This window comes from Callorhinchus milii, unplaced genomic scaffold (genome assembly GCF_018977255.1).
Source record: "Callorhinchus milii isolate IMCB2004 unplaced genomic scaffold, IMCB_Cmil_1.0 Scaffold5, whole genome shotgun sequence".
NCBI classification, from domain to species: domain Eukaryota; kingdom Metazoa; phylum Chordata; class Chondrichthyes; order Chimaeriformes; family Callorhinchidae; genus Callorhinchus; species Callorhinchus milii.
The window spans coordinates 46956590-46969237 of record NW_024704746.1 but is presented as its reverse complement, the minus strand read 5'-3'; the positions used below and the strand labels follow the sequence as shown (position 1 = coordinate 46969237).

Below are 12648 nucleotides of genomic sequence, written 5' to 3'. Positions count from 1 at the left end.
ACTTGCATCATTTTCCAGAACAGAGAAGAAAGACAACAGTTTGGAACATTTTCTACATGTTTGGAAATGGACCCACCTAAGTGAGTCACCTTAGCTATGGCACTAGACAATTTTCTGATATTTATTTGCTTTCAAACAAGGAAGACAGGCTGAACTGTTTAGAGTAGAACGGGAATAATGTCCTTTAGAAACAGACATCGTGGACTTATATTTGCACATATAATTAGGCAGAATCTTAACAAAAGAACAAAACTTAACTTACAAACTCATCTTTGTCTTCCCACTCAACATCCAAAATGTCCACACTGTTGTAGTTCGGCTTTGGTTTCAACTTTGCTCCGTCTTTGTACTGGAACGTGAATAGGAACCCATTAATATCCCAGTGATCAAATGAAGCCCTGGCTTAGTTGGCAGCACACTCACCTTGGGTCACAAGATTGTGGGTTCAAGCCCAACATCAGGACTTTGTGATCATAGTCTAAGCTCACCCTTCTGTGCAGTGCTGGGGGAGCTGCATTGCCAAAGGTGCTGTCTTTCAGATGAGATACTAAACTGAGGTCATATCTATCCATTTAGGTCTATCTATTTATATCTATCTGAAGTCATATCTATCAACTCTCAATATATCAGCAGCTCTATTCGTAAAAGAGATTTTCTCCTGATAATATTTGTCATTCACTTTATGGCTGTCTGTGGAACATGCTGTGCACAAATTGGCTGCTGGGTTCGCTGACAATTACACATTTTTACAGAAATTTTGTGAAGAACATTGAGGCATTGTACATTGAAGAGCTATTTCCAACGCAAAGATTATTATTAATAATGCAACAATGAGGTAACAACGTGGAGTCCTGTAGCTCAGTGGTTAGAGCACTCGCTTTGCAAGCGAGAGACCTGAGTTCAATTCCAGGCAGGGCGAAACCTTGGGCAAGTTTCCTTACTCCACACGCCTAATAATAATCCCTCCAAAAACCAAAAACAATAATTAAATTGGTCATTTTCAATCCATAACTGTTTGTGGGACATTGCTGTGCGCAATTGACTGCCGAGTTCGCCCACAAATGTACAGTCAATTCACTTTACAGTGTGTTCTGTGAAGCGCTTTGGGATGTCCTCCCGACGTGAAAAGCGCTATATCAAATGCAAGGATTATTATTATTATTATTATTATAACGTGGAGTCCTGTAGCTCAGTAGTTAGAGCACTCGCCTCACAAGCGGGTTCTATTCCCGGCAGAGTGAAATGTTGGGCAAGTTTCCTTATTCCACACCCCTCTGTTTACCTAGCAGTAAGTAGGAACCCGGTTGTTAGTCGATTGGGCGATCGCTTTTCCGGGGATAATATTCCCTCAAAAAAAATAATAATTTGGTCACTCAAGCCACGACTGTTTGTGGGACACTGCTGTGCACAATTGGCTGCTGCATTTCGCCCACAAATATACAGTCAATTCATTTTACAGTATATTCTGTGAAATGCTTTGAGACGTCTAGAAGACGTGAAAAGCGCTATGTCAAATGCAAGGATTATAATGTGGCACAAAGTGTGGGGTGCAGGTTCCCTTTCTCTCCTGCAATATTCAGAGGGGAAGCTTCGAAATGAAGATAGACACTTCCCAACAGGGATTATCAGAGGTAACATTTCCCATCTCTTCCGGTTTATGTCCTACTGACTATTTGGTCAAGAATATTAGCTGTGCCTTGGAAACAAGTTGTCTCCTTTGCTTTTATTTTGGGCAGTACAAGGACACCTTCAAACTATGAAGTAGAAAGAAAAAAGTTACAATAATTGTAAAAATTTAGAAAGTGTTTGTGTAACTATAAGAAAGTAACAAAACATAAAGCAAGAAAACAACCTTCAGCTTGTGAAATGCTTTCCATTCAAAAACCATGCTCAAACGATTGGATGGGCAAGAATTCTCTAAGCTGTTGATGGTGTTTGTTTGCAACAGATCATGAGTTCTGGAAACTGTGCAGGGTGAAAAAACACCAATCACTTTCACATCACATGCTTGAAAAAGTCTCATTGGCACAATGGGAGATTGGAGAAGATAAGATCAATGATTGCTATTGACCACAATCTTATTGTGTACCAGCAATGTGATGCCCTCGGGTTTACTCTATAAAACTGCTACACTGATTCTTTGAAAAAGCACCCAAACATGTTGCAAGGAAATCCAGCATTGCTAAGGTTACAGCCCTTTGTGTGAATGTTTTCTGTTGTACCTGCCACCCAGTGAGAGTTACACAGACCTCCCACTACTCCTGCAAGACTTGCAATTGCAAAGAAGCAACTGCTTTAAGGTGATTAAAACTGTATTTCACATGGTCTGCACTTAAGAGGCAATCTGAGCTCCGCGGGTTGCCGTGGGCTGGCAGTGCTGCAGGCAGTGCTTCTGGAGGCTGGCTTGGGCTCAGGCTATTGCCCTCCTCCGCACTCTCCTGTTACCATGGAGACACCCACAAACGTTGGCACAAGTAAAAAACACTTATCTTCAGTTCTTTCCAAAATAAGACACAATTTAGAATAAAGAAACTAAAGCTTGACTACAAATTAAAGGAGCAGCATGGTTTACTTGTTTTGTACCTTCATGTACTGTGCCCAGCGCCTTGGGATATCATCCCGACATGAAAGGCACTATACAAATGTAATTTTGTATTGTATTGTATGCCGACAGATCCCAAGGAAGAAGCATTCTAATATTGCTTGCTTCTCAGGTGAAGCACATTTCTGTCTCACATTGTCAGGAGGTGGAAACTGTTAAGGACATGGACTTTGTTGGATGGTGCAGAGCAAAGCTTACAGAATAGTTACTGCAAATGCACTCATGTAAACCCAAGTCCCCTGTCTTGCATACATGGTAAAACTCAATAATATACGTTACTACCAATAATATGTCTTACCACCATTGCACCAGTGTGCTTTTCCCAAAACAAACTCACTATTGTAGTGAGTTGGAGTGGATCAATTAAGATGTACAATCATTTAGTGCAACATTTGACGCAACATGGATAATTAGCTACTGTAGGCTCACATTGACTAGGAACTAGGTTACTTCTGCTCAATATAATTTCATATGGGATATTTGCAAAGGAGGGGAGATTTTCATTTAAACGATTGGGCTGGACTCTAATCCAGATCCCAGAGCTGGAGGGGCAGTGTGCTAATCTACTGTACCATACCATCATTTATCTCCTCAGTGATGTGTATTTTGCAATATAATAATAATTCTTGCATATAGCACCTAATGTCTTCGAGTCATCTCAAAGTGCTTCACAAAATATTTTGACAACAAAATATGAATTGACTCTACTGTATATTTTGTGGGCTAAACACACCAGCCAATTGTGTAATGCAGTGTCCCACAAACAGTCATGGATTGAGTGACCAAAATTATTTTTTTATTTGTTTGGGAAGAAGGAAGGGTCTGCGACTATCTTACTTTTCCTCTGCCAAACACTAAGTTACAAATAAAAGGATTCAGTTGAAAAAGTCATTGGCATTCTTATTCACAAACCTGTTGGAACCTGGGATTGCTATGAGACACAATGCTACTGAGCAAGGGCTGAGCCTGGGGAGAAAGGTGTCAGAGAGCAGTGTCTCAGATCCCTAAATGCCAAGACCAGTTACTCTTCACTCAGAATCTGAACAAGAGGTATTGGGTAACATGCATGTGCTCATCTCTCCATCATTTATTGCACAATTTTGCTGCCTCAACATAGAAAGTGTGAAGTTCCTCACCAGGGGCCGTAGATCAGGATGAGCAAGTATGTAGCCATTGTTGGTATTGAGAAATGCATAACCATGGATCCCAAGCTGCACAATAAAAAGAAAAATATTTTTAAATTATGCTAAATCCATGATACTATTAGCACTGTGCGTAAGCAGGAATGGATATGACCAAGTGCTATGCTGCTCCTTGTTCTTTGATATTGGCAGAAAAGCTCAGACGAGAATCAAAACTAGCAGAAGTTGAAGCAAACAATTAGTTCACCATTGTGTTACTGAAGCTCTCCACCTCCCTAAGCTTTTTTTTAAAATGTGTGGACAAATCACACCGAAAGATGAGTTACTCTCCTTATACCGCCCAATAACCAGGGACAATGAAAAGACCAGAAGACAAAACATACACAGCCTCTCCACGTCCACGAGCTGAATTGAGTGCACTCTTGACAGAGCTTGGAGCTTCACTTTATTTCCCAGGAAACACAAGGGTGCATGTGTGGGAGGATATGAAAAGCAGAAGGAGACATATTTTCAAATAAGGAAATTGATTCCTTTGACAAATTTGGTCAACAATGAGTCAGTTTCCAAAAGAATATTAGATATAAGGAGTCAAATGCTTTCAGGAGACAAGGAAAGAAAATTAATGAAGGAAACCAGCACTGAAATATTCCAGCCATCAAAAAAACAGAGTTTAACATAATCTGTTATCCTTCATAAATTCTAGATGTGTCAAATGGTTGCTATAGTAACACTTGTGCCAGTCTTCGACTAAATCTCTAGATTCTGATTGCAGCAGAAACAGAACAGCTGACATCAACACAACACTTTATGTTTTTTAATGCAACAGAGTGTTATTTTTAATATGTGATCTTTTATAAATGAGGCTGCATTGCACCATTCCCCCTGAACAAGAGTACTTCAAGTCAGTTGGAAACTGGCAAGCCACACATCTCTTGAGATAAGATGAAGTTGCAGAGGTGCCAGTGTCATGTTCCTTTACTGAAACTAATCAAGGTTGGTCCATTCAACTCCATACCTATTTCACATACCTGGCGAGGAAGCAAGAGTGCTGCTCTATCAACACTGTTTTTTTTAACAATCACTAATAACTAAATGGGAATGGAAGATAGCAATTTCAACGAGGAGTATCGTTGATCCATTTGTAATTATGCGAAGGCTGAGATGACATTACAACCTTGTAACTGTTCCAACATGTGCACTCCTGTATTTTTAATGACACATTCTGTAGAGTCCCAGATTGTCCCATAGCTTCACTATAGGTCCCAATATGAGTAGTAAGCACAATAGCAACAAAAAAGCTTATTAATAAATATTTGGCTCCTGGGTAATATGACAAAAAGAGCAGGTTCTATCTGTTTTTAGTGAAATCGCAGTTTCAGGAACTTTGTTATTACAAATTAAGGCTTTATTTAGTCCTTTGTAGAAAGTGTTCTTCAGCTGCTGGTTGATGTAATGTCATTTTATATCTGGAGAAGCTTAGCAGGGTCCCAAATCAAGCTCACCCATCACATCTCCCGTTTCCTTGGCAATAATGTGGGATTCCTTAAAGTGCTTCACATTGACTCATGAAACTTTGATTGACAAGATCCACTTTTAGAGAGGAGTTCCTCCAGCTGGGTACAGTCGCAACATAAGATCCCAAAAGCCTTATTGCAACAACAACAACAAGATTCCATTTATAAAGCGCCTTTCACGTCAGGAGGACGTCCTAAGGCGCTGCACAGTTGGGTCAGGACCCGAGCAGGGGGAAATGGTCAGGGTGAGGGGAGGGAAGGGAGGAAGCGAGGAGGGGGGAAATGGTCAGGGTGAGGGGAGGGAAGGGAGGGAGCGAGGAAGGGGAAGAGAGTCGAGAGGGGAGCTGAAGGCTCGGTCAAAGAGAAAGGTTTTGAGACCGGCCTTGAAGGAGGAGAGGGAGGAAGCAAGGCGAAGGCACTGGGGGATGGAGTTCCAGAGCCTAGGGGCTGAGAGGCTGAAGGCCCGACCACCGATGGTAGGGCGATTGGGGCGGGGGACGTGGAGCAGACCGGAGCCGGAGGAACGGAGGGTACGGGCAGGTAGGTAGGGGGATAGTAGGTCAGAGAGGTAGGAGGGAGCAAGGCCGTGGATGGCCTTATAGGTGAGGATGAGGATCTTGAAATCAATCCTCTGGGGGATGGGGAGCCAGTGGAGGCAAGCGAGGGTGGGAGTGATGTGGTCCCGAAGCCTGGTGCGGGACAGTACACGAGCTGCAGAGTTCTGAATGACCTGCAGCTTGTGGAGGGAGGTGGCGGGAAGGCCGGCGAGGAGAGAGTTCCCATAGTCCAGCCTTGAGGTGACGAAGGCGTGGACCAGGGTTTCAGCAGCGTGAGGGGTGAGGTAGTGCCGTAGTCTGGCGATGTTCCGGAGGTGATGGAAGGCGGTGCCAGTTATGGTGCGGATTGCAGGGTGTGACCACTTCTGCATTGTGATGTCAATCATTTTGTGACCTGTAATGTCACAGATCAATCGCACACAAAGTCGGATGGCTTCCTATCCCAATAAAATAACCAAATATCAGGTCATCAGATTGCTTCCAACATCACTTTCCACACACAATGCATGTACAGCATGCTGGAAGTGGTATTGAAACCAATCTGATGATCTGGGCGTCAGCTATATTTCAGTGAGTCGACAGGGTACTTGTAAAACTGTTTTAACTGGCTCTACTGATTACTGGAAGGAATCCCCACTCAGATTCCTTATTTAAGAAATCCTGTTGGAAATCGTTGTATATTGGACCCCAATGTTTAAAATGTCAAGTTTGACAAGAGAATGAAAAAGTAACTGTCATTGACTTGAATATTGCCAGTCTGTAAAAGCCACAATTAGCCTCCCTTACAATAATTTATTCATTTTGTTGCCTCCTGATCACATCTAAGATACTTGCTATAATTATTTCTGACTGACAAATACTGATGCAACTTGCTTACTAATGAAGGACCACATGCTGTTGGGATCGCTGGTCTGCACTGAATCTGAACATGTATATGAATGAGAAAGGTCATGTTGTAATGAAGAGTTACACCCGAACATTAACCTATCTTTCTCTTCCATCTGATAATCAATCTGCAGTGCATTTCCAATGTTTTCTGATTTGACAGTAATTCTGATTTTTCTTTATTTGCTTTAATTTTACGTCATTAGTGATTAATGGCACTAATGCATCGTGGAGCAGCTGGCTTCTTACCTTATACCTCGGGGCTAACTTTAGCAGCTCTCTCAGGGGGACATCTGAACCTGCGACTCCTAGCAGGATCCCATGAGCTCTCTGCAAGGACAGAAGTGAAAGACAGAGTCGTGAATAGACAAGCGGGATTCAGGTTCTTTGGCAATGATGGCACTTTCTACTGCTTCTCTTTTAAATGGAAATTATCATGTTGAGGTTGAGCCCTTAATCCTGGTGGCATTCTAAGTGTCCTTTCAAGCTTTCATCTCCAGTCTCCTCCACCAAAGGAGATGAAATTCATGCCTGCCTCACCCTCCCACTCCCACTTATTGCAATAGATTCTATACTTTTCTAAATATTGTGCTGATTGACAGCTTCCAACTCTAGCTTTTGTGTGTAAAAAAAAGCGTAAGAAAGCAAGGGGGAAAAAAGCCTTATGCCTCAACAGACCTATGTACAATGTGTCCTGTTAGAATCTTGCCACCTATTGAATCTCCTAAGGTCAAGTTCTGTCTATATTGCTCCCTGACCCTCCTACTTAAAACATTTGATCCATAGATTCTCACTGTAAACTCTAGGCTTGCTGACCTCCACAGATATATATATATCCACCAGCCCCATCCAGCAGCACAGGAAATATCCAATCTCTGTAGCTGACAATCCAGGCAAAAACAAAGACAGACTGAGATAGGACAGGCAGAGAAAGTAATAATAATAATCCTTCCATTTGATATAGCGATTTATCATGTCATCGAGACATCTCAAAGGACTTAACAGGATACATTGTACAGTGTAGTGACTGCGTGTTTTGTTGGCGAAATGCGGCAGCCAATTGTGCACATAAAAATCCTTGCATTTGATATAGTACCTTATCACGTCTTTGAGATATCTCAAAGTGCTTCACAGAATACACTGTAAAGTGAATTGACTGTATATTTTGTGAGCGAAATTGCGCTCAGCAGTGTCCCACAAACAGTAGAGACAAGTACTCACGGTTTCATTCTTCTTGCTGAAGACTGGCATCGCGACTGTCGTCATGAGCAGCAAACTTTCTGCAGCCGTTTGAAAGAGCTGTCATGTGAACATGTGGTCAAATGTTAGCCAAAAGACAAGACGGCACTTGAACCTGCAGTCTCCTGGTCTGAGTGACTTAGTAAACTTTACCCACTGGGCCATCAATGGAGCTAGAATATAACTTTCATTTTCACTCTTGATTATTCTACTGTAACTGAATATGTTGTGAAATTATGGCAGAATTAAACAGAGGGGTGATGATAGCCCTGTGACAGCTACATTGGATCCAAAATGCACTATAAGCAAATCAGATTTGTCATATTAATTGGGAATCGCAGCTTCCGAACTTTGAATTATTGATATTTGCAAACACGACTTGTATTTATATTGTGCCTTTCACATGGGGAAAGGTCTCGAGGCACTTTACAGAGATGGTGACAGGCACAGAGCAGGGAAGTAGGGGGAGTGGGGGTGAAGGAAATAGACAATTGTCACCCTTCAGCAATCCAAAGCAGGAAATACCACACATTTTCCAGTCAGTATTACATAGACATGAAGATTATAGAACGTGTTTATACCCAGGCTGAGATCAGATATCTCAGCACAGATGCTGCAGAAATAACATTGAGCAACACTGCAATTTGTCACTCTGAGGGAGGTGCCATTTCTAAACAACATTAGCTGGGCAGAGAGGGTTGTATTGATGAAGCACTGATAGCTTTGCTATTCTCTCTTCAGCTTTTTTTTAAAAAATTCTCTTCACGACCTGCTGAACAAATACCCAATCGCTTTGTTACGGTGACTCACTCTGCTGCAGTCTTAGGCAGCAGACACACACACACATATTGTAGTTAGTTCATATAGCACAGCTCTAAATACACAGCACAGTACATGGTGATGACAGGACACGACACAAGATATTGAACAGCCAGTGATGGTTGTTACCTCCTCGGTATTTGGCAGCTAGCAATGCGATGAAAGTGACAAGGTAGCAATGCGATGGAAGCACAAGGTAGCGAGTAGCGGTGGCAGTGGTGAAGGAGGGGGAAGTTACAAGTGAGAAGAACAGACAGAAATACATAGGTATTAAAGTCAAATATTAAAGCACTTTTAAAAAAACACTAATTTTTAGAAACAATCAAGCAATAGGGTAGATAGAAAGCGCTGGGAAATCCAGATCTTGGATTGCACGAGTTTGTTTAATGGTGTGGACTGATTGTTACAGCATCACACCGTGAACATATGGACCCCAGCAGGAGTCCCACTAAATTCAGTACAACCTGCAGGTAATTACCAAAAACTGAAGTCAACTTACTGATAACACAGTTATTGCCCTACACTTACATTTTTAAACCAATTTCAGTTTGCTTCCTCACCCATCCATTTGCACCCATCTGGGTGCAAATCACCCAGAATTGTCTGTTTTTAAAGACCCTTTTAGTTCCATCAACATGGATCTACGTTCGATCTGCTGTCACAGGCCATGTGGTGGCAAGAGCAGCCTCAATGGTGTAGGGTGTAGAGCTATAGATTATGGACCGGGTTCAAATCCTGATTCGTGCTGAGTTTGCTGGTCCGGGGCTGGGCTGTTTGGAGAGACTACATTGGCCTTTGTTTCCACAGGGTTAGTGAGGAGAAAACCAGTCACAACAACAACAACAAGATTCCATTTATAAAGCGCCTTTCACGTCAGGAGGACGTCCCAAGGCGCTGCACAGTTGGGTCATGACCCGAGCAGGGGGGAAATGGTCAGGGTGAGGGGAGGGAAGGGAGGGAGCGAGGAGGGGGGAAATGGTCAGGGTGAGGGGAGGGAAGGGAGGGAGCGAGGAGGGGGTTGAGAGGGGAGCTGAAGGCTCGGTCAAAGAGAAAGGTTTTGAGACCGGCCTTGAAGGAGGAAAGGGAGGAGGCAAGGCGAAGGCACTGGGGGATTGAGTTCCAGAGCCTGGGGGCTGAGAGTTCCAGAGTCAGGGTCCCTACGCATGATTCAGACCCTCTACATGTCCATGGCAGGTGGGGTGGAGAGAGGTCAGGCAGCTGTAATGCCTTCTACAGACCAGCAATCTGTCCTCCTCACACAGGAGCACTTGTGGCGACCCTGGAGGGCAACAAGCACTTGCAAAACTGCACCCCATCAATAGGTGGTCAGACCATGAGCGGAGCAGAGAGGCAAACGCCATTGGGGAGAAGATTAGAGGAAAAAAATACAGTGAACAAACTTAATTTAGATAAATATAGAAAAAAGTTTGATATAGAGAATGTCCAATTCTCCCTTCTGCTCTGGTAACAATGGATACATGATAACTGCTGAAATTGTTAACTCTGATTTTATGTCACTGAAATCCATCTTTTTGTTCTTCTGATATGATCAGTATTGTTTTAAAGCTTCAGTTCATTTGCAGATGCATTGCCCTTAGATATGTGTGATCATATTCTTTCCCAAGAATTCAAAGTAAGGCCTCTTACTTTTGCCTCCAACTGAAGTGCTAGAAATTGAATATATATGAAGGATCAATTCCCCATCTACAACGTGCTGTCTGCTAAAATGTCGATCACTTGGATGGTGCCATGGTGCTGAATATATGCACCATCTTTAGGAGACAAGAGTAAAGATCAGCCCTGATAAGATCTGATCCATGTTCCCCTCTGTCTCCATTCTGAGCTGCACTAAACAAGGAGCTAACAAGCAGAGGCTGCCACAGCTCACTGCAGGGGAGTGATGAATCAGGGGGAAACATAAAGTGAAGGTGGAGCTGAGCATCTCTTCACAGCTGGCTGCTACACATCAGCAGCAATTTGGGAGCAGACTCTCAGCTGTCCTCTCAGCAGTCGAGGAGGCTTGGCCTGGCAGATAGAAGATGAGATAACTCATATATAAAAATAATTTAATTAAAGTATCCATAAACCTTGGAGTCCTTAAAATAATTATAAAAATAATGATGCATTTGATATAGCGCCTCTCGTGTCGTTGAGACATCACAAACTACTTCACAGAATATATGGTAAAGTGAATTGACTGTATATGTTGTGGGAGAAATGCGGAAGCCAATTGCGCACAGCAGTGTCCCACAAACAGTCGTGGAGTGAATGACCAAAGTATTTTGAAGGGTTTATTACGCCAGGAAAGCGATCTGCCAATCGACTAACAGCTGGGTACCTACTTACTGCTAGATAACAGAGACGTGTGAAGTAAGGAAATTTACCTAAGGTTTCGCCCTGCCTGGGAATTGAACCCAGGTCCTCTCGCTTGCGAGGTGAGTGCTCTAACTAATACGTTACAGAACTCCACAGGTATATGTGGTGAAATATTTACAGCAGTTTTTTTAAGCTCCTACTTAACCAAAGGAAAAATATTGCATACTAAGATCAATTCATAGTCACCTTAACACAGTTAGCAGGAGTGCTTGTCACAAATAGACCTTTGTAGGAAAGAACAGACTTTGGCAAAGCTCCTAATGTGATCATGTTTTGCATGTGATGCACACTTTAACTTGTCTCTGCAATAACGTTCATTTAAAGATGATTGCACCTGGGTTTTGCATTTGTTTCCTATGATCAAATAGTGCATGTCATAAAATCAGTGAGTCAGTAACAGGGACATAAAATGAGGATTAGCATCAGAAGAAAACATGGAGAGGTTAGAAGATTTTTTTGCACAGAATATAGTTAGTTATAGAATGCTTTACAATAAATGAGTGTCGTTGAAGATGAGCCGATAGCAGCGCTTAAAAGCTTCGATACTCTTGCCCCCATCACTTCCCGCACTGTCTCCTACTCCCGCTCCTCCCCCTGGTACACCACCCACCTCCGCTCACTGAAATGCCAGGTGCGGGCTGCTGAGCGCACCTTTGTCAAATCCGGCTTAACGGTCCACCGACAAATCTGGCTGGACCTCCTCAAAATTTACCGCTCCACTCTAGCCTCGGCCAAGTCGTCCTTCTACTCCAGGATAATCCTGGAGGCGAAGAACAACCCCAGGCTACTGTTTTCCACCACATCCCGACTCCTCCGTCCCCCCCGCCACCCCGCGCAGGTCATCTCCTCCAACCTTCACTGCGAGGAGATGCTGGATTTCCTTGAATCCAAGATCAAGGGAATCCGCTCCGCGGTCACTTCCCCTCCAACTTCCACCCACCACCCACCCCTTCCCTCCCACACTCCGACTCCTACCCATCCTCCCCTACACACCTTCGTACCCGTTTCCCCACCCTCTGTCACTGAACTCATCCTATCCCTAAAACCAACCACCTGCTCCCTTGACCCCATCCCCACTCCACTCCTTATCTCCCAGCTCCATTTTCTTGCCCCACACATCACTGACATCATAAACCTGTCCCTCTCCTCTGGCTCTGTCCCCATTCCATTAAAAACTGCCATCATCACGCCCACCCTGAAAAAACCCTCCCTTGATGCGTCGCAGCTATCAAGCTACCGGCCCATCTCCAACCTCCCCTTTCTCTCCAAGGTCTTGGAAAGAGTTGTCGCCTCCCAACTGCGCTCTTTCCTCTCCACCCATTCTCTTTTTGAACCCCTTCAGTCAGGTTTCCGTGCTGCTCATAGCACAGAAACTGCCCTGGTCAAGGTCACCAATGATATCCTGACTATCTGTGACCAGGGCTCCCTCTGTCTCCTCGTCCTCCTCGACCTATCGGCAGCATTCGATACGGTCGACCACGCTATCCTACTCCACCGCTTGTCCTCCCACCTCA

General features: G+C 43.6%; 1 protein-coding gene across 1 annotated transcript in view; it reads right to left on the bottom strand.

The window, feature by feature from the left end:
- The window catches only part of cacna2d4a (calcium channel, voltage-dependent, alpha 2/delta subunit 4a), a 181639-nt gene that overhangs the window by 124703 nt on the left and 44288 nt on the right, over positions 1–12648 (bottom strand). Inside the window, exons 14-17 of the mRNA XM_042335424.1 lie at positions 7922–7999; positions 6950–7030; positions 3739–3813; positions 263–349 (exon numbers count right to left, since the gene is read on the bottom strand). Of these exons, the coding sequence (XP_042191358.1) occupies positions 263–349; positions 3739–3813; positions 6950–7030; positions 7922–7999 (321 nt within the window). The remainder of the gene's footprint in view (positions 1–262; positions 350–3738; positions 3814–6949; positions 7031–7921; positions 8000–12648) is intronic.